At 39.5% G+C, this 24,226-nt stretch overlaps 2 protein-coding genes and 1 long non-coding RNA gene across 5 annotated transcripts in view; 2 read left to right on the forward strand and 1 right to left on the reverse strand.

Annotated features, from left to right (window-relative positions):
• The window catches only part of COL19A1 (collagen type XIX alpha 1 chain), a 323,634-nt gene extending 313,248 nt beyond the window's left edge, over positions 1-10,386 (forward strand). For both annotated transcript variants that reach the window (XM_042848857.2, XM_008178207.4), the window contains exon 50: positions 180-10,386. In XM_042848857.2, the coding sequence (XP_042704791.2) occupies positions 180-316 (137 nt within the window). In that variant the 3' untranslated portion in view covers positions 317-10,386. The remainder of the gene's footprint in view (positions 1-179) is intronic.
• Positions 10,387-12,646: 2,260 nt separating this feature from the next.
• COL9A1 (collagen type IX alpha 1 chain) overlaps positions 12,647-24,226 on the reverse strand; it is a 94,812-nt gene continuing 83,232 nt past the window's right edge. For both annotated transcript variants that reach the window (XM_024114433.3, XM_024114429.3), the window contains 3 exons: positions 19,865-20,053; positions 14,997-15,074; positions 12,647-13,715 (listed from right to left, as the gene is read on the reverse strand). In XM_024114433.3, the coding sequence (XP_023970201.2) occupies positions 13,531-13,715; positions 14,997-15,074; positions 19,865-20,053 (452 nt within the window). In that variant the 3' untranslated portion in view covers positions 12,647-13,530. The remainder of the gene's footprint in view (positions 13,716-14,996; positions 15,075-19,864; positions 20,054-24,226) is intronic.
• LOC112061417 (uncharacterized) overlaps positions 21,093-24,226 on the forward strand; it is a 49,537-nt gene continuing 46,403 nt past the window's right edge. The window contains exon 1 of the long non-coding RNA XR_002890245.3: positions 21,093-21,213. This is a non-coding gene — a long non-coding RNA (uncharacterized LOC112061417). The remainder of the gene's footprint in view (positions 21,214-24,226) is intronic.

Genomic DNA, 24,226 nt, shown 5'->3' on the forward strand with positions numbered 1-24,226 from the left:
GTGTAATCCCATTGATTTTCATAAGGTAACCCCTGATTTTCTTTGGTTTGAGGTCAGAATCAGACTCCATGCCTCTTGCTGTTTAGTTGGTGCGAAGGAGCAGGCTTTTGAGGATACCAAGAGGCTCATCATTTGCACAGTTATGATGTCTGTGCTAATTGCGATCTTTATTTTATCAGCCACTGGTGTGCCAGGCCTCCCAGGCCCTCCAGGATCACCAGGTCCCCAGGGGCCTTCAGGGCCGAGCGGAAGGTGCAACCCAGCAGATTGTTACTATCACGTATCTCAGGCTCGACAGCGTGCCAGTGGGAAATAAACATCCCTCCAGAGACACTTTGGTTCATGTTTATACCTTATTTCCCTTTATGAATCAATTTAATCTTCATAATACTTAGTGCATTTTGTCCATATATATACTGCACAATATATAGACATTTTATAGAGCACTTATATCGAGCCTTTTACTACATTAATTGCTGTGTTGGAGTTTTGATATGATTTTGTGAGTTCATTCCATGTGTTATATTTTTACTGTTTCTCTGGTTTAGAGAGGCAACAGGCCCAAATAGTTCTTATGAGCTTTTCTCTTCAAACAAAATTTATTTTCTTACAACTTGATGATCTTAAGACAGTACAGATTTTTTCAGTCTTGTTAATACTGGTTTTATTCATCTTATTACAGAGTGAATTACAGTTGTAGAGTTTTTAAATTCACATGTTCACACTGAAGTTTATTTTCTTAGGTAGGGTGCTGGGGAACTCTGTTCATACCAAATGTTACTGTTCACTTCAGAAAGTCATGGCATAGGTTTCCACACCCAGCTGACCTATGCTTACAAAGCACACCCAGGACATTCAAGCTCGCTTGAATTACTTCTGTGGAGCCAAAGGGGGAGATGAAGATTTTGTTATGATATCCTCTCTACCCTTGTGCACCATATTGCTGGATTCAGACTGTCTAGAAATTTATCATATCTGGCCAATAAAGGCATTTCCTATCACTGAATGATAATCCAGTTCAGAACTGGCTCATTCACTTAACTTCAGGTGCATAAATCCAAGATAGCCAGTTGTTGGGGGTTTGGCTTTATTTTTAGCTTGGAACTAAATTAGTGATGGCACATCCTTCAACAAATAGTTATAACCATATAATATGTGGTCTCCGAGTTGTCTACACTCAAATTAATCTGGTAGGCAGGCATTATCCCTGCTTGCAATGTAAAGACCTTTTACTTTAGAGTGTAGGTACTAGACAATGATAGGGTCAATGAGGCAACCTTTAAAACTCAGCAAGTGGTACCCGGGCAACATGTATTTCCTTGATTACCTCATTACACTAACAGTACGGGCCAAAAAAAGGATATCTGTACAGGGACAGATTAGAATGCAAAAAGACTAGTTGGATGCCACAAGACGGCTTAGAAACATGTGAAAATCACTTTGGAAAGGCATCATGGAGCATAACTGGATACCGTTTCCAAACGCTTTGTGTGACTCTTACCATGGCAGACGCTATCACTAGAAAACAAAATAGAATGAAGTGAAATGAATCCTACAGACATTTAAGAAGTGGATCAAATTTAGCAACCGGTCAACAACAATGAATAAAATGTTCAGTCTTGCAGGGCTAATGAAAAGAGGCTTTTTTTCTCCCCAAGATCCCCTCTGGATTATCTGAAACAGATGAAGCCAGATCATCTGAGTATTAGCCTCATTCATTCCCTGGGATAGATGTAGGGTTACATGACAAGTTTTATAGTTTCATAGAGTTTAAGACCAGAAGGGACCTTCAGCTCACTAATCTCACTTGAAACTATCGTGCTAGAAACTGCAAATGTAGTTGTAATCAAGGACCACAGAGTAAATCGGTAGGGATGGTGGAAAACAAAGCTCTATCCTACCAGCGGGTTGTTAGTGGTTCTCTTGGATTGTGCTCAGCTAAGTGGTTATATACAGTATGAGCTAGGGGAGACAGAATTTCTTTATCCACAGCTATCAATGGATCATTGCCATATCTTGGCCTCTCGGACCTCAAAAGAGACATCCAGAAGAATTTTTCTTTTTACTTTAGAATGCAAATGGGTATTAGAGAAGCTGAAGTGTGTATGCCTTCAGAGAACCTACAGTGAAAATGAAATTTGGTTTGAATAGAGTTCCTAGCAAGTACATCTAGATTGAGACAGATTTTAAAATGGGTTGCTTTGTTCAGATGCACCCATGACTGTATGGTTCAAATTCTCTTCTGGCATAATTCCGTTGAAGTCAGTGAATTTATACCAGCAGAAAAATTGGCCATATATGTTTTCAGTTTAGTTACATGAACTGCTGGTCAGGTATATTGCATGGCTTTTTTTTTTTTTAAGTTGGTTTATTTGTACTTCTCTAGTGATTCCAAATCTTATTTAAAATATTTTTTTAACTTTATAAATTAATTTTAAACTTCACTTCCTTCCTGTGATAATACCAAAAAAGGGTGCTGTCTTTTAAGAAAGTGACATGATTATTTCTAGAATGCTATACAGAACAGTGTATATAGATATATTACTTGGTGTTATCTGTATATTTTGGGCATTTTCCTGGCTGAACTACAACTCTGAAAGCTTGTAACTTACCTAGCCTGATTTTATAAATGTTAATTTACTTGAATTTTAAAAAGATTATTTTTTCATACACATTTCCAACAGGTGCTTTTCCCCCCCTCATTTTTGACTCATTATTAGAGTTTTTAAAATCTGTATCTGAACATTTTGAAGTTCTCCATCAGTAACTGTGTTGGTAATGATTAATTTATTTCACACTGTCTTTTTTGGTTAATGATTTTTCATTTTGATATAGACCCAATTTAATTTCTCATGAGAAAAAGAGTGTTTTGTAATATCAGGTACCTGTATACCATTTCCAATATGCTGAGCCACATTCTGTGTTTGGATAGAATGGCATCATTCTGGATTAACTCTACTTTTATACTGTGTTATTTCCATTTTACATGATTAGAACTGAAAGCAGAATGTGGCCTGAAACATGCTTCTCATTTGGCAGGCTTTATCTTTAAAAAATTTTTTTGCAGTTTCAGATTAATGTTTCCTTGATTTATACCTATTTTGAGGATTTTACTTTACTTCTTCAATTTCATTTATATGTTTGTTAACAAACGTGTGTTATAGTAAATGTTGCCTAATACAAGAGGATTATCTTTCTGAGAGCACAAGATATTTTTCTGAACTAGGATATTTTTAGCTAGAACAATATTTAGAATTGAAATATGATGAGATATAATATTAATAGGTCCTTTAAATTGTTCTAGATTAGTTTTGAGATATTTGGAATATACCAGGACCAGTTTCCTGTATTTCTTATCACTTAAAATCCTACTGTCCAATATTTATGAAGATAACTTTGGAATTTTCTTAAAGTGGCTGGTATATTTGGAACTGTTTAGATTTGCTTCAGGAAAGTAATAAAGCTGCTGTGGCTTAGTTAATGTCAAAACCTTTCAGAGTTATTCAGAGCCTATGCTATATACCTCCTTTTGTCCACATGGTGGTACTCAGGACACTTTTGTTAGCGCAAAGGATTGAACAGAGACTGAACTCTAAAAATGGAAGGCAGGAAACAGTGCAGTGTAGATATATTACATCTTGTGCCGTCTTTCCACTTTTATCCTTGAGCCTAATATATTTTTTCTAAAATTTACAGTTTGTTTTTAGACAGCAGTGTTTGCAGAAATACTGCCTTTATTGGATGAATATTTCCAGATTATATGACATAGGTTTTATTTATGTTTTATATATGCATATAATGCAGGAGATTGTACAGTAAGAAAACATGTCACTTCTATACATCAGTTTATCTCCACCATAAGGGTATGCATCTTTAAGGGAGCGGTAAGTTTATTGGAGTATTGAGTAAATCGTAGAGTAGGGTGCTTTTTAAAATCAAGTAGCATTGCAATCTACTTGTGATCTTTTACATTAAAGTTTTTAATACATGGATATTTTGTATAAATAAACTGTATTTAATTTCAGTGGTAAAATAAGCACATAGGTTTCTGTAGTATAGTATTAGGATTGGTTTCCCTTGTTATCAATCCTCCCTTTGTGTTTTCTGATCATGTGTTATTGACAAATATACATGTTTACCTGATAGGTAAGGCTAAGTGTGAAGTAATTTCTTAACTCACTGATAACCATTTCATAAAATATTTTAGTGCTTCTGATTGTCAGGATGGTGAGCTATTCCTTTTCATGTCAGCCTGTGCCCAGCTTTATGGAATACATCATCTGTTTCTTTTCTTTGGCCTTTTTATAGTATTTCATGTGTTGTCTGTAGTGTTACATAACAGTTGTATGAAGAAACATGATCTAGATGGTTTATATTATATACACATCTGTTTTTCAAACATACTGCAATGTCATCACATCTGTTTTTCAAACATACTGCAATGTCATCTAAGGTCTTTGAATTTTATCTATTTACTAAAATGACTGCTGTGATATAAAATTGTTTTTGTTCAAATAATAGGAGAGTCTCAGAAATCAAAATTGATTAGTTGACATTAATTGTTACTGAATAATTTTTACTTCATATTCTGTGTATATCAAGAAGCATACATTTATCTCTGAAATGTGGCCAAAACTAAAATAGATCCAGAAGTACATGATATCTAAATCCAGCTCCATCTACCATGTTTGGTATGGCTCATGAAGGCTTACAAATTTAACTATCTTTGCCTAAAAAATGTGTGGTTCAAATGGAAAATCCAAGCTTTATCATACCATAAGAGAATGTGTATAACATATGGTATGCTAACAGAAATGTTATGTGTTAATAGACCAAAACAAGCTCATACATGTAAAGAATGTAATCTACAAAGATTTTGAGACTTATCTTAGAAAAGTGATGCATTTAATTACATACTGAATTTTTCACTGTAAATATATTTTGTCTCAGTTCATAGTTTGAAGAATTTGATTGACTGTATTTTATTGTTGTATTTCATTTTCAAATAACATTTAGCTGTCATTGAATTCATCATGGTACATGCATACTGATAAATAGAGCCCTGAAAATCTGCAGATATCCGCGGACTATGTTTGCAGATCGTGAATCAGATGCGGATACAAATTTTGTATCCACGCAAGGCTCTAGTGATCAATATTATACTTCTTGGCCCCATTAATTTTTTCTCAACATTTAAAGTTCAATTCAGTGCATACATGTTAAGTGGATTACAAGATATCCTTCACTGCCTTGTACCTTGCATGGTCATTTACATCTGTGTCAGATCCTACCAGATGAGAATGGTAATGGTTTACACATTTCGTAGATGTGACAATGATAACACAAAGTTCAAAGTCAGGTAAAGCACAAAAGGGACGATTAAGGCCAGGTTCAGTGGAAGAACCATCGACCTAGCTACCGCCTCTCAGGGAGGTTGATTAACTTCAGCAACAGGAGAACTTCTCCCATTGCTGTAGTAAGTGTCTACACTGAAGTGCTACAGCAGCGCAGCTGCATCAGAGTAGCTGTGCTGCTGTAGCAGTTTAAGGGTAGACATAGCCTCAGCCACAAATGAGTAAATTCTGGTTTTGCTTTTCACTATGGCCAGTATTTTCAAATGTAGTTACCTACGGCTGGATATCTGGGCTGAAATCACGGCTTCATTGAAGTCAATGGGAGTTTAACTTCACCGGAGCCAGGATTTCACTCTTAATCTGTGTATAGACATCTCAGTGTGGACTGATTTTTCAGAGCTTCCATTGACTTCCATGGGAACTGAGACTCAGCCCATCTGAAAATCAGATAATCCTAGTTAGTTGTCTAAATATGGGTTAATGTAGGTGCCTATTTTTAGATACCTGCATTTGAAAATTTAATATAAATGTCCAACTCTCCCATGAGGAAAAGAGCACAGGGGCTAGATGGAGTTGAAAGGGCACTAGGCAGCATTTTGACCAGTAATGATGATTTTCTTCTCAAGATAAAGTTAGCTGCCTCAGCAAGCTCACTGCACCTATTGTCTAAGGTTTTCAGTCTTTATCGATAATTTCACAGAAATGCAGATTACGGCAAGGTTTTCTTATTATAACTATAATCAAATTAATGAACTGAAAAATAAAGGATTATGACAAAATTAAAATGGGAGTGGAAAGGGCCTTGCAAAAGAAGAGAACTGATGTACATATTGTCTCTCTTCCTTCTCTTTGTTGCCTGTGGCACTGTAACAAAGAACATAGTGACCTTATTTTAAGCAACAGCCTAGAGAAAGGAAGCAAAGAACCCATGACCAGTTAATAATACCAAAACCAGGGGCATCCATCATCTCCTTGACATATCCAGTCATCAGGTCAAGGTTTCATGCAATGACTCCAGCAATTAAAAACATATTTGTATGAGTGATATTTGCTTGTACCATGTAGCATAACTACTAGCTGCTACCAGGAAAAATCCTTAATGTCTGTGAAACCAAGGCATGGAGTCCATTGGTCCAAAAGGGCTTAAGCACCTAAACTGCCACTTTTTGTACCTAAATCTCAGAAGCAGGGCCCTCTTCCTCTTCCCATCCCCACACCCATCTTCTTGCAAAAATGGCAAGGCACCTAACCTCAAGAGAGGTTTTGCAGCTGAGAAATCCCACACAGAGGGAGGTACCTCCCTTCAGCCCAGAGTTAGGCTGAGAGGCAGGGCTTAGAATACACACTTCTTCTTTACTTCTCCTATTAGGTAGCTTTGGTGAGCAGCCACATAGCACATTGGCTTTTGTGAATGACATTCTGAGGCACCTGACTCTCCCCATTCATTGCACAGGGAGGCTTTTTGAATCCCAGTGATTTTTTAGGTATAATGAAGCTGAGCATCACCATACCTACATTTTTTATGAATCTAGTCCATGATCTCTCACTCTGTCTCACTCTGTTTCTTCCTGACAAAGTAGCCTTGTTTCATCTAGTGCCTCTTTCCTCAGAGGGAGTTGTAGAGTGGTGGCAGAAAGCCAAATTCCACTCGTTTACACCCAGGCAACCTCAGATCCAAGAAATGAAATATTTGCAACACTCAAAATCTATACTCTCTAGTAACCCAACTATCGAGACCAACTATAAACCACTTCTAAAAATAAAGCATCTGTAATCAACTGTTAGAATCATAGAACAATAGGATTAGAAGGGACCACAAGGTCATCTAGTCTAACCCTCTGCCAAGATGAAGGATTTGTTGTATCTAAACTATCCAAGACAGATGACTATCCAGCCTCCTTTTAAAAGCCTCCAGTGAAGAAGCTTCCACAACCTCCATAGGCCGTCTGTTTCATTGTCCTACTGTTCTTACAGTTAGGAAGTTTTTCCTGAGAGTTAATCTAAATCTGCTATGCCTCTTGTCCTGCCCTCTGTGGCAAAAGAGAACAACTTTTCTCCCTCCTTTTTATGGCAGCCTTTAAAGTATTTGAAGACCACTATCATGTCCCCTCCCTTTATCTCCTCTTTTCCAAGCTAAATATACCTCCTTCAGCCTTTGCTCATATGACTTGCATTTCATCCCTTTGATCATCTTTGTCACTCACGTCTGGATCCTTTCCAGTTTCTCCACATAGTTTCAGTACATTGGTGACCAAAACCGGATGCAGTACTCCAGCTGAGGCCCAACCAATGCCGAGTAAAGCGGTATTATCACCTCCTCTGACTTGCATGCTATGTCTCTGTTAACGCGACATAAAATTGCATTTGCTTCTTTTGCAACAGCATCACATTGCTGAGGCTCTGTCTACACTACCACTTATGTCGCTATGTCGGCAGGAGCGCTTTTCCCATCAATGTCGCTACCGCTGTTCATTGGGGGTGGATTGGGAGCTCTCTCCCATCATCTTAGAGCTACTACACTAGACAGCTGAGAATGGTGCAGTTGCATTGGTACAGCTGCACTGCTATAAGCACTTAATGGTAGTTCCACCAAGCCCAAATTTCTCGAGCCTACTTATCAGAATGTCTTGTGGGACTGTGTCAAAAGCCTTGCTGAAGTCCAGGTATATTATTGCAACTCTTAAATAGCAATGGAAAAAAAGCATGTGAATCATTCACACTGAATGTCTTTTAGATAAGTGTTTGAAAAGGGAATGACTGGGAGCACCTGTGCCCAACATCTTGTGCCTCATGCCCTGACAGTGGAGAACCACTGATGCATCTTGGTGCGATTGCACATGCTGCAGTTCTTCAGCTGATAGCCTAATAAGTGATACATCAGACTAGACATATTAATTGAATTCTGATCTGAATGTGATGAGTTGATTAATCATAAGCAGGTATTACATTTGTATTTAACAGGAAGCAATATTTTATTGCTGTTTCACATGTTGATAAGGCCTCAACTGGAGTATTGTGTCCAGTTCTGGGCACCACATTTCAGGAAAGATGTGGAAATTGGAGAAACTCCAGCAAAGGGCAACAAAAATGATTAAATGTCTAGAAAACATGACCTATGAGGGAAGATTGAAAAAATTGGGTTTGTTTAGTCTGGAAAAGGGAAGACTGAGAGGGGACATAACAGTTTTCAAGTACATAAAAGATTATTACAAGGAGGAGGGTGAAAAATTGTTCTTGTTAAGCTCTGAGAATAGAACAAGAAGCAATGGGCTTAATTTGCAGCAAGGGAGGTTTAGGGTGGACATTAGGAAAAAGTTCCTAACTGTCAGGGTGGTTAAGCATTGGAATAAATCGCCTAGGGTTGTTGTGGAATCTCCATCATTGGAGGTTTTTAAGAAAAAGTTAAACAGACACCCGTCATGAATGGTCTAGTTATTACTTAGTCCTGCCTTGACTGCAAGGGACTGGACTAGATGACCTATTGAGGTTCCTTCCAGTCCTACACTTCCAGGATTCTATGATTCTACACTTAACCCAGAGTGCAGTAGAGCTAATTGTGCTATTTCTCATTATGCAATCAGATTATAGGAATTAATGTAGATGCCAGCATACCCCTAGTGACTCCCATTAGGCTTAACTCACACTATTGTGCCAGAGATTTGGAATGAAAATCAAAGATAGGTAATGTCAGCACTTCTTCAGCTCTTTTCTTGTTAAGAGTCAATGAACTTCCATTTGTTTTGGGCGATATCCACATTATAGACTCTGCTTAACAGTGACCCATGTCACTTCTTTTCTTTGTTTGCTTGTTCTTTCTTGATATTTCCACTTGGATTCGTATATACTGTGACAAATTTCCTCCTCTACCTTGGTAGGTCCTGCACTTATTGGCGGATTTCCTTGCCTCAGAGATTCACCATGTGGGTTGGGGAACAGCCCAGAGACCTTCCCCTCTGGAAGAACCCACAGTTCAGGTCAATTGGGAGGTTTGGGGGGAACCCGGGCCCGCCCTCTACTCCGGGTTCCAGCCCAGGGCCCTGTGGACTGCAGCTGTCTATAGTGCCTCGTGTAACAGCTGCATGACAGCTACAACTCCCTGGGCTACTTCCCCATGGCCTCCTCCAAACACCTTCCTTATTCTCACCACAGGACCTTCCTCCTGGTGTCTGATAATGCTTGTGCTCCTCAGTCCTCCAGCAGCACACCCTCTGAGCTCCTTGTGCCTCTTGCTCCCAGCTCCTCACACTCACACCACAAACTGAAGTGAGCTCCTTTGAAAACCCAGGTGCCCTGATTAGCCTGCCTTAATTGATTCTAGCAGCTTCTTCTTAATTGGCTCCAGGTGTCCTCGTTAGCCTGCCTGCTTTAACTGGTTCTAGCAGGTTCCTGATTATTCTAGTGCAGCCCCTGCTCTGGTTACTCAGGGAACAGAAAACTACTCATCCAATGACCAGTATATTTGCCCTCTACCAGACTCCTGTACCCCACTGGTCTGTGTCTATCACAATACACATAGATTATATATGGTTGTCATCTATGTATATTATGACCAGTAAGACCTCACTCCATGTTGTATATACTTGACTATTCATGGGACTGAGGATTTACTGGTCAGTTTTATTTTGCTTTTTAAACTAGAAATTCATTTTCAAGTTCAGCTCCAAAGTAGAAATTCTGCAGCAAAATCATAAGTTATCCACTTAACTGAAGTTTGCATTGATTTGAACCCAGAATGTCAAATGTGTTTATTGTAATAGCTCTATTTTATTTATTTTTAATATATATGTGGTTACATTTTCTACCTTACATCGTTCATTTCTATTGTGTGATATTTAGCATTTTAAGACTGTAATAATTTTTTTTAAGCAGTTGGATGTTTTTTGTCTTTAACGTGTTTCTTTTTCTTCCACTCCTTCCTGATGTTACTATATTACATTTGGAGAAACAGTTTTCAGTCTATCAGGTTTTTCTTTTCTTGTAACAGTTTTACACATTTTATTACATTGATATAGTCCAAATAAAAGTTTGCTGGTGAAACTATAACGTTGTATTCATGTTCTGTTGAATTCACTGTGGTCCCTGTTCTTTGAGGAGCTAAGCAATTACAGGAAATAGAAAGTACTCGGCACCTACCAGGCTTGCACCCTACTCTTAAATTATTTGGGTTTTTCTAAGAAGTCGATCTATCTGTGGAAAACACAGACCAACTTCCACTTACTAAATAACCCTGCTTTGTGGGTGAACAAACTAATCACCTTACACAAAAGTGCTGAGCTGTATTTTCAAAGAATTAAACTCCCTGGGGCAGATCCTTCACTGTTGACATCATGGGGGTATTAGAGTAGAGGACTTTGGCTGAGAGGCAATGTGGTATAGTGGACAGAGCACTTGGCTGTGATGCAGGAAACCTGGCTTCTATGCTTGGCTCTGCCAGTGTCCTGCTGTGACCTTGGGCAATTCACTTTGTCTATCTTGGCCATTTAGACTGTAAGCATTTGGGGACAGGGACTCTCCTACTATCTGTGTATACAGTGCCTCAGCCCTGATCTTGGTTGGGGCCTCTAGGCCATACCATAATACTAGTAATAAATAATAATTCTAGCGGCACCTTAATTATTGTTAAGGTTGAGTTGTTTTGTTCTTAAAGCAGGGATTCAACCTTTTAGTTATGTAGTATGACAAATACAGTGTATTCTCTCCAAAGATACATTTACTGAGTACTGAATGAATTTTTTTGAATACTTACAAGTAAATCTCTCAGAATAATTTTTTTAAATGGATCCTTTATGAAACTCAGCATTCAATGTCAGATCTTTTTGTCCCAAAAGCTCACAGTTAGGCCACTATCTGACTACACAAGAGTGGCAGATTCATGAAGCTTGAATACATTTTGTGCAAGGGGTCATTTTAAAAAAAAGGATTAATTGGCTTTTTTCCATTATTCATCATAACTTGAAGTTTCTCCTTCAGCAGAGGCAGAAGAAGTCTCTTTCAGAGCATCTCAAAATGGCTGCTCTCTCCCATTGTTCTCAATGGCACTAAGGCCACTGGCTGCCCCTATCAGAGATGGCTGCTGCAGGAGAATGGAGTGGGATGCAGGAGGCAGGTGCTGTTTGGGGAAAGGTGTTATGGCAATTTCACTGTTAACTCCTCCTCCTCCTTTAAGGTCTTAACATCTTTTAAAATGTATTTCAAAATTTGCCGGGGGGATGGCCAGCCGAACCTCCCATTGTAACTTATTTTTACATCCTTACAGATTCCCTATCCTGGTCCAGTCTAACTCTTGGAATTTATAGGAATAGGGGCTCCACAACAGACATGTTCATAAGTACCACCACACACACACACACAGCACAGGCTGTGGACCTGCTTGGGGCCATGAACCAATTTTGTGTACTTTTCTTCTTTTGTCCTTATTTTCTTCCCAAAGGTACATCCTGTAACTGCCATATTGCTGTTGTAACACCAAGAGCTATTGCAACAGCCACCAAAACTAGAGAGTTCCTCTCCTCCTATTGTGATCTGCTTCAACCACTGCAGTGGTAATATTTTCATAGTTAGACAATACATTTCAAGTTAAGCATGTGCTTCAGTGCTGTGCTGGCTCTGCCACCACATCCTCTTGGTATGTGCCTGAAACAAGAAGTAACTGACTTTTCTGGAGGTGGGAAGGCGTTCTGGTTGCCATTGTTCTGGTAGGTATTAATTTCATTACTGCCCCTCAGAGGAATTACTCAGAAATATGGTGTGCTTTAATGTACAGTCTCATCAAGTGAAAGTGTTTCAAGTACTTTTTTTTCAGGATTTCCCTCCCCTCCCCCCCCCCCCCCCCCCCGCACACTGATCTTGTTTGTATTTTCTGGGCAAAACTTATAGCTTAGTTGACTGATTTCCCCCCCCCCCCATCATTTTTATTTCCTGTCACAAAAATGTGAAGGGTTTGAGCATAAGCAAAAAGAAGTGAAGACATTAATATTTATGGCACCTGTAAAGAGGTGTAGATTTTAAAATTATTTGGAAACTAATGGCAATGGGGGAAAAAAGCATTAAATCAGGACAGTTTTATTTCTGTCTCAAGAGAGGACACTTTAGAGAAATTATATATTCCAAAACACACAAACTTTAATTTACATGGTGGAGAGAAACAAAAATATCCACATTGCACATTTTTCTCTAGCAATAGAGCTGTAATAGAAAAGGGAAACAGGGATGTCTCTATGGGATAGACTCTACCTGAACTATTTCTTTTAATTGTAGTGTATATGACCATTCATACAAAAACATGCAAGGGGTTAAGAAACATTATTTATTTCTTCCTTTTGTACAACCAGAGATGTCACTTTAGACCTTTAAAATAAATAATCTCAAACTCATTTATTTCTGGCTATTAAAATTCCCTTCACAGTGGCTTCTTGCCTTCTTAGTTAGATTTCACATAGAAGGACCTGAGATGGAGCAGGCTTCATATAAAAGTAGGGACTCAACACAAATTGGAGACAAAAATGAAAACCGGCATTACGTATAGAGATTGTTGTACATGATGTACTCATGATAACCCAGTGATCACACATTTACAGAGATTTACAGCATACAAAGTATTCAGTGTGGCATGTTTTTACAGGAAAGGTCTGGCAGCCATGTTGTACAATTTAAATCACAGTGATTGGAGACAAAGGCTTAATATACATTGTACAACACAAACACATGGTGAAATGAATGTAGCTGAGATGATCTGATTAGTTCAATTCAGCTCCATGGAATTTATTTTACAAATGTATCCCAAAAAAAAAGTAACAGCTACAACTGAGATAAACAAACCATTCTGTCTTTTTTATTTAGTTGATGGAAGGTAGAGGGAGAGGGGGAAGAAGTGACTGGGAAAGGGCTTTATTTATTTTTAAAAGAAATTGGTTTAAGACAACTGCCTTGTTCTCTCCAAGGGGGAAGAGAGAGCCAAAGGGTCTTGCCTGTGTAGTTTTGTAAGCACCATCATTCTAATTTTGGTTGCCTCTTTGTAAGAACGTACAAACAATGTGTTAAAGTATGTCCTATTGAAGCCTTGGATGCTAGGTTTCTCCTCCTTATTTGGTAGGTTTCTCCTCCATTTTTTTTATTGTCAGCTGTACGTGCAGAGAGTAAACTGATACTAACATTTCACAACACTTGCATTGCACTTTCATGGCCCTTTCACGTTCTTACCAGCTCTCTGTCCAGCTTGCACTGTGCAAGATGATGGCTCACAATATCCCGGAGGACCGGCAGGACCTGGAGGACCAGGTACTCCAGGCTGACCAGCCACTCCTGGTGGGCCTCGTTCACCATCACGGCCTTCCCTTCCATAGCTGGGTTTGCCGGGTTCACCTGGAAGAATGGACATATATGTAAACAGAAGCACTACATGGCAGGTATAAAATGTGGAATGTTTTATTTAAAGTTTGGTTTTGTTCTTAAGTGACTGTGAAAATAGCTTTGCGGGGTTCCATGTTTACTCTGGGAGTTCTATATAAAATGTGTTCCCTTTACACATTAAAAGATGTTTCTCTATTAGCCATTCCTCCAAACTCAACCTGAGCTTGGGTTCTCACATATTACGAGCAATAAAGTTTCCATAGGCCAAATTCTCCCCACAGTTACCTCTGTCCAGCTCCACTGCCATCAATGGTGTTGCAGTGTTAATGATTAAAACTTAGTGAACAGTTCTGTTGATGATGCACAAGAAGGATAGAATCCAGGCTGTTAACTCACTAGAGCTAACAGGAGTAAGAAGCACTAACAAATTATTTTTGTCCTATAGTCAGATGTGACTCTCAATACACACAGGGAGCAGATCTGTTGAGTAGCAAGGTGCATTTTTATGTATTTCTCCTTAAATTGTCAATGAATTGATGAAATAATAAGCAATTTCTGTAAGTTTGTTCAAGTAGTACATTTATATTATGTAAACTGAGGTTTTCAGACATCCCAAATGTCTGTGTTTGCTAATAAGTGAAACTATTATCCTTGTTACACAGAGAAGGACATTCATTAGCTTATATCCATATATATACTCAGCAATGTGCTGGAGAGAGAATTTGTTATAGTGAAAATGAATGTACCTCTTCATTTAACCACTAGAGGGTGGTTGTGTTACATTTATGAGCATGAATCTGGATTCTGGAATTCTGTGACACAACATGGCAATTAATGACCACAAAAGTAAAGGAGAACTGTAATTTGAAGCCCCAAAATTGTAAACAGAGGCTTTGAGAACTCCACTGTTGCTGATGGATAAGATTCTTTCATTTTTTGTGGTTGTCATTATGGGAATTGCATATATGACATTTTTTGATTTACACACGCTGGTCCCAATCCTGATCCCATTGAAACCAATGGGAGTTTTGTCATGGACTTCAATGGGAACAGGATAAGGCCCAGGCCCATTTCTCTTACTATGATGATGATAATTCTTGTTCATGACAGTGTAACTGTTTATATACAATATAAAAATACAGACATGCAGCTGATTCCTTAACAAATGCCTGCACTTGAATTTTTTCAAAATAATCATGTCAATTCCTCCCCTCCCCCCCCCCCCCCCCCCCCCATGCACCTTCCCCCCTTATATATTCCTCTTATCACCTCCATATACCCCTGAATATTTACCTGGAAGACCTGTTGTTCCAGGTAAGCCTTTGGGTCCTCTGCCTGGAAATCCTCTCTCCCCCTTTTCACCAGCTTCACCTGAGGTAAATTAGTGAAATGTCATTCACAGTCTGTGCAAAGCAGTTTTTTCTACCTCAAGGCATTTAACTATCAGGACAACTGACTCTTTGAGAAGGGGAGTTTAGCAGAGGACTCACCTAGTGAAGTGCAGAGCAAGCATGTCTGAGTGATGGCCTGACTTACATTCTTTGCAACTTCTGCTGGTGAAAGAGGAAAGCTTCCAAGCTACACAGAGCTCTTCTTCAGGTCTGTGTAGTTCGAAAGCTTGTCCCTCTCATCCAGAGTTGCTGGTCCAATAAAAAATATTACCTCACCCAGCTTGTCTAATATTCTGAGACCAACTCAACTACAACAACACTGCAAACAACAATGAATTATATTCTTGTAAAAATTCAATGTGGATTCAGCATATTACTATCCACAGCAGTTACACTCAAGGGCAGACACATTAAAAAAAACATTTTCCCTAAAATGACAATTGGACTATGCTATGTTTCATATAGTGCCACCCAATATAACTTGAGAGAGACTAGTCAAAAACAAAACATGAAGGACAAAACAGCCATTTTGGTGGAAAGGCTGAAGTAGCTGGTGTAGGGGCCTTATTACGCTACATGAGCTGGGCTACAAAGTACAATAGTTCTCAGGTGCTGGGTCCTGGTTTGCGCATGACTGCTTTGGATGTCATGGCTCCACATCCTAGGGCAGCAGAAAAAGAAGCCCATTCTTATTAGAATGTTCTCTGACATCCAAACTGGGTTTTATTAGGCACCTGAAAGAATAAGGAATGCAGCAGCAGCAGCCGGAGCCCTGGGCCCTTTTAAATCGCCACTGGAGCCCCGGGCAGCGCGGGCCAGCCAGCGCGGCTGGGCTGGCTGGAGGAGGCTGACCCCCCACCCCCTCCCCTTCCACCCGAGGCCCCACCCCTTTTGGGGGCCAGAGTCGGCCCCGTACCGGTAAAAATTTATTATTACTTTCACCCCTGAGTGGGAGCTTTAAAATCTTTGCTACTTTGACCATCTGGATTAAATGCTGTCCACCCCATATAGAGTCACTGTAGATGCTTTCATCTCTTTTGAAGAGGCCTATGCAATCCCTTGGCATTCTGAAGCAGATAGAAAGTTAGTATTTTAACCCTTGAAGTATAAATCTAATAATGTTTGAGAAAGTTTATAATAAAAACTAGAATGGTTTCTTTTCTTTTCATGGTCCTAACTCGCTACAGCCGGTATGGTGAGTTTGACTGAATAGCCAATTATCACTTAGTTAGAAAGGGCACAGCAGAAACTTCTTGGGAAGTCGTTTGAGCTGATGCTGTTGAGATAGCACACATGTTTGAGTATCCATTGAGGATGCCGAATGTGTGCTACAGGAGGAAGCTGCTATCTCTAAATTTCAGAGAAGATTACAGCTGCCCACGCCACTTGGAGATTAACCTTGTCCTGGTAATTACAGCAGCAGCGAGCCTTGATGTCACATTACCCATATATATTTTAGTACTCCAAACTACTGCAAACTTTGGAATAGTGTTTACTGCCAGTTATAGACACACGCCTCTCCTCTTTGCACTAAACTCCTTGAGTGTATCATTTACAGCTGCACCCTCTGATAATTTTCCTCCAGTTTTCTTTCTGACCTGCTTCAAAGTGGCTTTCGACTGAATTTCCATTTCTGGCTTCCTTCATTCCACCAAAGTTGCTCTCACTAACGACCTGCTCCCTCAGACCCAATCTTCTCAACCCTTGACACAGTTGATCACTCCTCACACACTCTCCTTCCAGATTTCCATTGCATTGTGCTCTCACCTCTCTGACTATTCTTTTAGCGTGCTCTTCCATGGCTCCATAGTACTTGGCGACCCTGCTTGGACCTCATTTCTTTTCTCTTTTGACTCTCTTCCTGGGTGACCTCTTCCAATCCCATGGGTTCACCTCTTTGCAAATAGCTCCCAGCTATACCTTCCCAGTCCTCACTTTTCCCCCTGCATTCAGGACCACGTCTCTGTATGTCTCTATAAACTCTCGGTCACCACTGTGCATTCAGATGGTAACACTGATTCTCAGAGCAGGAACCTGTTATTTGTTTGACACAGTTTGCCTACTGCAGAACACCATGTACCCTTTTGGCATTTATTAATAAAATAGTGCTAGAAGGCAGGGATTATCACGTTCAGAGCTGTACTATGTATTTAGTTCAGATCAACGGCAGCATGTAATTCTTCTGCAGAATCATTTTTTCCTTGACAGCAATTAAAAACTCTTTCCATCTTCCAAAGCCAAACTAGCAAGATCAGAAGCACTTAGTATATATCAGTGTTTCTAAGGCACTGATCATCTTGGTGTCTAGGTGCCAAAGTAGATACAGACTGAAATGTCTCAGATAACTCCCCTTAACAAACAACATCAAAATGCTCCTGCAATTCCAGTTGTTTAGGTTGAACTGAAGCCTCTGCAGCAGCTTTCCCTGAACTTATCTCACTTTCCTACCCTAGTTCTCTTGCATTCAAGAGTGCAGAAAAATTACCTGACCGTTACATGCAAAGAAACCTTTCTGTAAGGGTTGGTCCAAAGCACAATTACTGACAAATGTATACAATTTCAGGTGATGGCTGTTTTACAGACTAAAAAACACTCTTTACTACAAAAACCCTTGCATGGGATAGGACATATACTACTATTGAGGTACTTAGAAATGCACCCACAAATTTACCAGAGGGTACCATGGAATCATGGAGCTATAGGAAGTTGCTTTTTCTAGTTGCTGTTTTTCATTTAGTGTTTATGCTTAAACTTTTTTTTCTTGTATTTTATAACAACATTTTTGGCCAGGTAAAGAGTGTTCAGTATGTGAACTTTTGTGCCTCTATTTTTTTTCCACTTTGTAAGAAGAGAATGTGGGTGAGACTACATTATATATTCATAGATTCCTAGGCCAGAAGGGACCACTGTGATCATCTTGTCTGACCTCCTATATAACACAGGCCATAGAATTTCCTGAAAATAATTCCTTGAGCTATTCCTACATTAATGTAGCTGCAGATCTCTAGCACCACTGTAATTAAAGTTTGTGTTTTCCTTGTATACTGTACCTCTCATCAGGGTTTTATATGATTTTGCTTTTGACAAAAACTAACACTCCAATCCTGTTACCCAGAGGGTTTTACAAGGGAAGAGAATTTTTAAAAGGATACTGTTGCTGCCCTTATTCAAGAAGGAGAAGAAAAAAAACCCACTGCTGGCTGGAAATAGAAATAAGTACTTTAGTTTTGCAGAAAATTTCCCCCAACCATCCTCTGAAGGCAAAACCCCCTGTCAGTCAGGAACAAAAAATTATTAATTTAGATTAAATAAAGATTTTTAATACATTGGGTAAGCCAATTCCTTAACACAGATTTCACCCTTTCAAAGGATCAATAGATTTTGCAATGTACAGTGCAATGGTGCTGAATGTAGAATTTGTTTGTTTATTATAGGAAAACAGTAAGGAAGATTTGTCCATCGATTGTAAACTAAGAGATCTGATGGATTTAAAATGATTGCTGATACTACCGTAAAGTTTAATGAATAAGTGATGTTTGTTGATGAAACATGGCTGGTTTTACATTCAGAGGGAGTATCAGAAGACAAAGAGCACCATCTGTGTGAGCTGCAGGATGAACATACTGGAGACATGGTAAAAACTAAGCAGATGTAAAGTGACTAGGTAAATAAAAGAGAGAAGACTGTACGGCCCTGTCTTCACTAGGGGGGAAAATGTATTTTCCTGCTAGTTCTTCCTCCTACTGTTTATCTCAACTTACTAATGTATGAAAGGCCAAGCTGCCTTGTCCATCCTAGGATTTTACCATGTATTAGCTACCACTGGTGTGGACACACCCCGAGTGGGGGGAAGAGGGTTCTAAGGATTAACGAGGAGGCAAGACCCTGCCATTTATTCATGATGGCCCCAATTCAGAAGTCCATCCCTGATCAGCACAGCAGTTAAGCATGTGGTTAAGTGACTGGATGACTAGGGTTGGATTTAAGACCAAATGCTTTGCTGAACTGAGGCTTATGTGATCTTAGGCAAGTCATTTTGGACCAGAGATCTAAAGGTATTTAGGTGCATAGTGGGATTTTCAGAACCACTTGAGCATCTGGATGTTAGGTGTTAGGCACCTAAATACCTTTAAAAATTTGGCCCTTAGTCCCTCAGCCCTTTATCTTTCTGTGCCTCAAAGGGTTTGTCTACACTGCAAAATACCACCAGCAGCAAATCTGGGAGGCCGGGTATACAGCCTGGGGCTCACGCTATGGCACTAAAAATAGCAATGAGATGTTCCCAGTTGGGCTCTGAAATATAGTGAGGAGGGTGGGTCTCAGAGCCTGAGCTCAAGCCCAAGTGGGAACATATTCACTGCTATTTTTAGTGCCATATCTTGAGCCCCATGAGCCAGACTCCGTAAACCTGGGCTCAGAGATTTGCTGCCACAGGGGGCTTTTTTGCAGTCTAGATGTGCCCAGAGACACTAGAATTCAAGGCTTAGCAGGTTAAAGTAAACAATAAGGAAAGAAAAATTAGAGACTTAAATTCAGACACTTTGCTGGCAGAGAAAGGAGGTTAAAGTATTAATCCTAAAATCAAAGTGCTCAAAGCTTTACGACCCAGATAACTCATGAGGCCATACTCTGTGTTGATTAAATTAGTTGCTTGGAAGGTCAACATCACTTCAGTGTGATTTGATTCCATATTATAAGTAAGTCATCATACCAAAAAGCAGGCAGCATTTATGCTTCACAAATTAAAAAGCCTGTTACAGCTTCTCTTACCTTTTGGACCTTTAAAACCAATCTCCCCAGGAGGACCTTTAAGACCTGGCAAACCACGGGATCCAATCTGTCCTGGGAAGCCGTTTTCACCAGGAGGCCCGGGAGCACCTGGTGGTCCAGGTCGACCTGGGAGACCTGTAGCACCAGATTCAGGCCTCCTAAGGCTGGCTGCTAGCTGAGCAAGTTGTTCTGTAAGAAAGAAACAGGAAGGGAGAAATTAAGAGACAGACCCTAAATTAGTTGAGCACTAAGTGGCTTTCCCAAGAGTGTAAAGAGCATTTTGTATTTGATTGTCACTAAGGGAAAAGGATAGCTGACATACAGCAACTACTGTACCATGGAAGCTGTTAGAGAAGGATGACGCACATGACATCACACAATGTTTCTTCAGGGCATTTTCCATAAGCCATGACACAGGAGGCTTCTGTGAGCCAGTGCTGTCAATAGCAAGCTGCTTACTATATACGTATCCTACAAAGTAGTGTCTTGTGCTTTTTGAACCTCACGCTCGAAACATTTTGTGGCTGTGAGAATCTAAAATGATCTAAATAAATTATATACTTTGTAAAATGTCTATATGTAAAATTAATTAAATAGAAAATAAGAGTACCTCTTTAAAGGGTGGGTGGGTTTCAATTTTACTGTAGTTAATGTTAGGATCTGGCCTCAAAAGAAAGGGCATATAAAGAATACCAAAATAAGGAAGAAATATATCATCCTACATATAATGCTAAGTCAAGACATGGCACATGAGGTAATTAAAGAGAGCAGCTCCTAAACCCACATTTTCAGGGGGAAATACTCAAATTTGCACTTAATTTGCCATGACAATGTGCATAAATTCAATTTGTAAGTGTGCATGAATTTTTCTGCATGTTTCAGATGGTTACTTGTCTCATTAAAGTCAATGGCAAAGCTCTTTTGATTGTTATAGGAGTAGGATCAGTTCCTCAACATTCCTTAGAATGGCCTCCACAGACTACTTCCTCTTCTTCCTTCTCTTTCAAGCCACTGCCATACTCATTCTAGTGGCAGTAGTCCCCTTTTCAGACTATTCAGTTCTCTTCTTCCGTCCAGAGATCCTCGCCTACATTTAACAACCATTCCTAGGCACAGTCAGTCCCAATTTTGTGCCAGACAGTCTGTGTTTCTTGGCTAAACACTCTTCTCAACAGGAAAGGAACACAGAGATCCTAGAATGTGTAAGCACATGATTCCAGTAGGGACAGGAAGGTACTACAGTTTTGGGAGCCTGGGGACAGCTGCATAGAAGGCAGGATTCAATATGTAAGTGAGAGAGACATTTGGAGCGTGAAGAGCTGGGCTTCAGGCAGTTGTCTTTAAACAAGGTGGGTTTCAGGAGCAATGTAGTTTGGATATGAATATTTGAAAGGTTTGAGTGTTGTTTGGAGAGGTCTGAATGGGTACAATGGGACAATACAGATTTTTCCAGATCATTTTATTCATCACTAGCTGTGATGCCTGTAAGTATATTCCTCAAGTTCTAGGGCTGATCTCATTATAAGCCTCTTCCACAGCCTTGTATTTTCTACCTTTCAAGAGAACACTTCTTTTAGAAAGGTCCTTTAATACTGGTAACGGACAGATCAAAATATTGTGTTGCTAGAGCAATCAAATCTGAAATGAAATAAGATAATACCCTGTTGGGCAGTTTCAAAAAAACTGTTGAGAATTTTCAAATTAAATAATAAAGAACAATAATGTCATCCCGGTAAATGATAGCCTAATTTCCAAAGGGCATCTTCTATTCTATGGCAGACATCTAAAAATCTCTTTGATGCTTCAAGGACGGTATAAATGTTTAGACTCAAATCTCACCAAACAAATAGAGTTAGGGGATTGAATATTTGCCCATGATTTTCATTTTGACATGTCACTTAATCCTATAAGGCCCTACCATCTCTCTACATTTATATATCTATATTGCAAGTGGATGGCTGAATGTTATAATTTTAACAGTGAACAAGTACCAATGGCAAATCACATTTTCAGTGCAGGCAGTTACCATCATATTTGAAGCATAGTGATTTCAGATTATGCAAAGTTTACTTTTTTCATAAAAACACTTTCCAGTCTCCAGTTACCATAGTAATAGCAGGGAACTGTAGGGAACTCTCTGCACAAAAGAACTGGCAATTCAATGGGCTGCAAAGGACTGTTTGATAGATAAGAGATGTTCATTTTTCTGTAATATGGGTGGGATTGGCTGACTCAGGTCCTCAAGCAGAGGCAACCCTATCTGTATCCATCTCCCTTTTCTGTATAAAAGTAGGAAGGCTCAGACAACCCCTTGGCACAGTTGCTCCCACCAGCAGAGGACACTCTGTGGGTCCTGAAACCTTGATAGGGAAAGCTGGGGCCTAGGCAGTAGTTGGTATGAGGGGATAAACATTGTCCCCTCCCAGATGTAAGGAGAGTCTGCAAAAAAGATAATACAGGCTTTGGGGCAGCCGTGGCAGATGGTTTATGCAGTTGGCTACAAGGCTCTGCAGGGATCTGTGCCTGCTCCACAGGGGAGGGCAGAGATAGTAACCCCTTCCCCAGTGGGACCATAGTGGAAGAAATCTGTGAGGGAATCATGACAGTGCTTTCTCCTGGGGGGTGGGGGTTCCCATGAGAGGCTGTTCTCTAGCTCTTGTTCTAAAATTCTTACCAATCAATATCCATTGTGGATAGAGAGCTGAATCCTCTCCTAAGATCTGGCTGCTTAAATAGCTGCCTGGGGATTCCCATTGTGTAAGTGGAATCCGCAGGACATGTAGAGCCAGCATAGTAGCTCTAACCCACCTCTTTTCCCCAGACTGGGGTGCAGGGATGGTATATCTGGGGAAAGGGAGAGTGTCTGAAGCACTGCTCTGCTCTGGCTAGCCTTGGCTGATGGAAAAGTTCCATGGAGCTGTGAGCATCTGCGAGCAAGTCAGGGCAGCTCTGAGGCTGCTCTTATGCTGGGAGTGGGACCAGCCTCTAGTCAGCCGCAGAATCAGGTTAGCGTAAAGGTGGTTTAATGCTGCCTTTCCTCCCCACCTCCACATTCGGGTCCTGTTAGACTGCAGCATCTGGCCCACAATGATGGGTTTTTTTAAACCACAGTTTAATCCACTCTCCAATTTAATAAATAGAGATGCAAATTCCTGACATATAAACAGGTTTGGCAGAATTTGATTTTTATTTTCTTTATAACTTTGATGGATAATATCACCGGTTATTTTAATGTGGGTTTTTTTTCTATTTTTCTCAATTTAGATTTTCACAGTTGTGCAAATTATGGGATATAAGAATTTTTTATCTATTTAAATTTTCACATTTGCAGGAACTTATGAAAGGGTCTGTTATATTAATTTTGATGGAATATATGGACCAAAGGTGTTAACATTATTTAGTTACTGTCTAACATTAAACAATGTAAACAAGGTTCGGGGTTTGATGCACAGAAACTTTAGCTTGCTTAGTACTATGGAAAACACACCATTTTTTTAACCTTTTATTAAAGATACAAAGAAGAAGGAAAACAGTTAAAGTATCTGAAATGTAAAAGTATCAAGTAAGGCTTTTATTTTAACAACATTCCTTGTTCCCTTTCCCTTTAGCTGGAAGGAGTTTTCAGAAGGAAAAACCTTCTTATTTGACAGTCTCTTGGATGGTATCCAAGATGGTAGTAACTGGTTTTTGGGTAAAAGAAGAAATTAGTTGAGATGAGCAAGAGCTGCTGCTGCTGTTCAAGTCTGATTCTATTTTATTCTAGGTGGTGTCTGGGATTTAGCTGGAGCCAGTAGAGGTGGTGATGTTATTTGGGTTCCTTTTTTTGGCCTGGTTTGGGTAGGGAGTTTTTCAGGATTAGAATGACGAAGGCCTAGGGTTCCAAGAGATGGTAGGGTGGCAGAAATGATGGTGAAGCTTGCTTCAATAGTTTCCATCTGTTTTTCCATCTTTTTTACCGCAAAGTCTCTTTTTTTAAGGACCCAAAAAACTCAGTGATGGGTAGAATAGCCCATCCCCTCATTTTGTTTACCAATTAGGCCTAAATATATGACATACCAATTATTAATTTCTGATGTTATATGTTTTGTTTTTACTAAGTATGATTTTAACATCGTATTTGAACCATATTAGTAGGCCCTTTTGTTAGGATTAATTCGGTCTTTCTTCTTTTCATCCCTTTTTTCATTAACATTTGTTATTATAGGTTATTATGACATTTTATGAACTTTTACATACTTTTACAGTTGAGCTTACAATTAGGGTAAATTTTTAGGCCTAATTATTACAACAAGTCATATAATAATTATGTAATAACAAGAGGTGGTGACATTCAAAAAGTTAAAGTTTTATAACCATTAAAAC

The sequence above is a fragment of the Chrysemys picta genome, chromosome 3, assembly GCF_011386835.1.
Source record: "Chrysemys picta bellii isolate R12L10 chromosome 3, ASM1138683v2, whole genome shotgun sequence".
NCBI classification, from domain to species: Eukaryota; Metazoa; Chordata; order Testudines; family Emydidae; genus Chrysemys; species Chrysemys picta.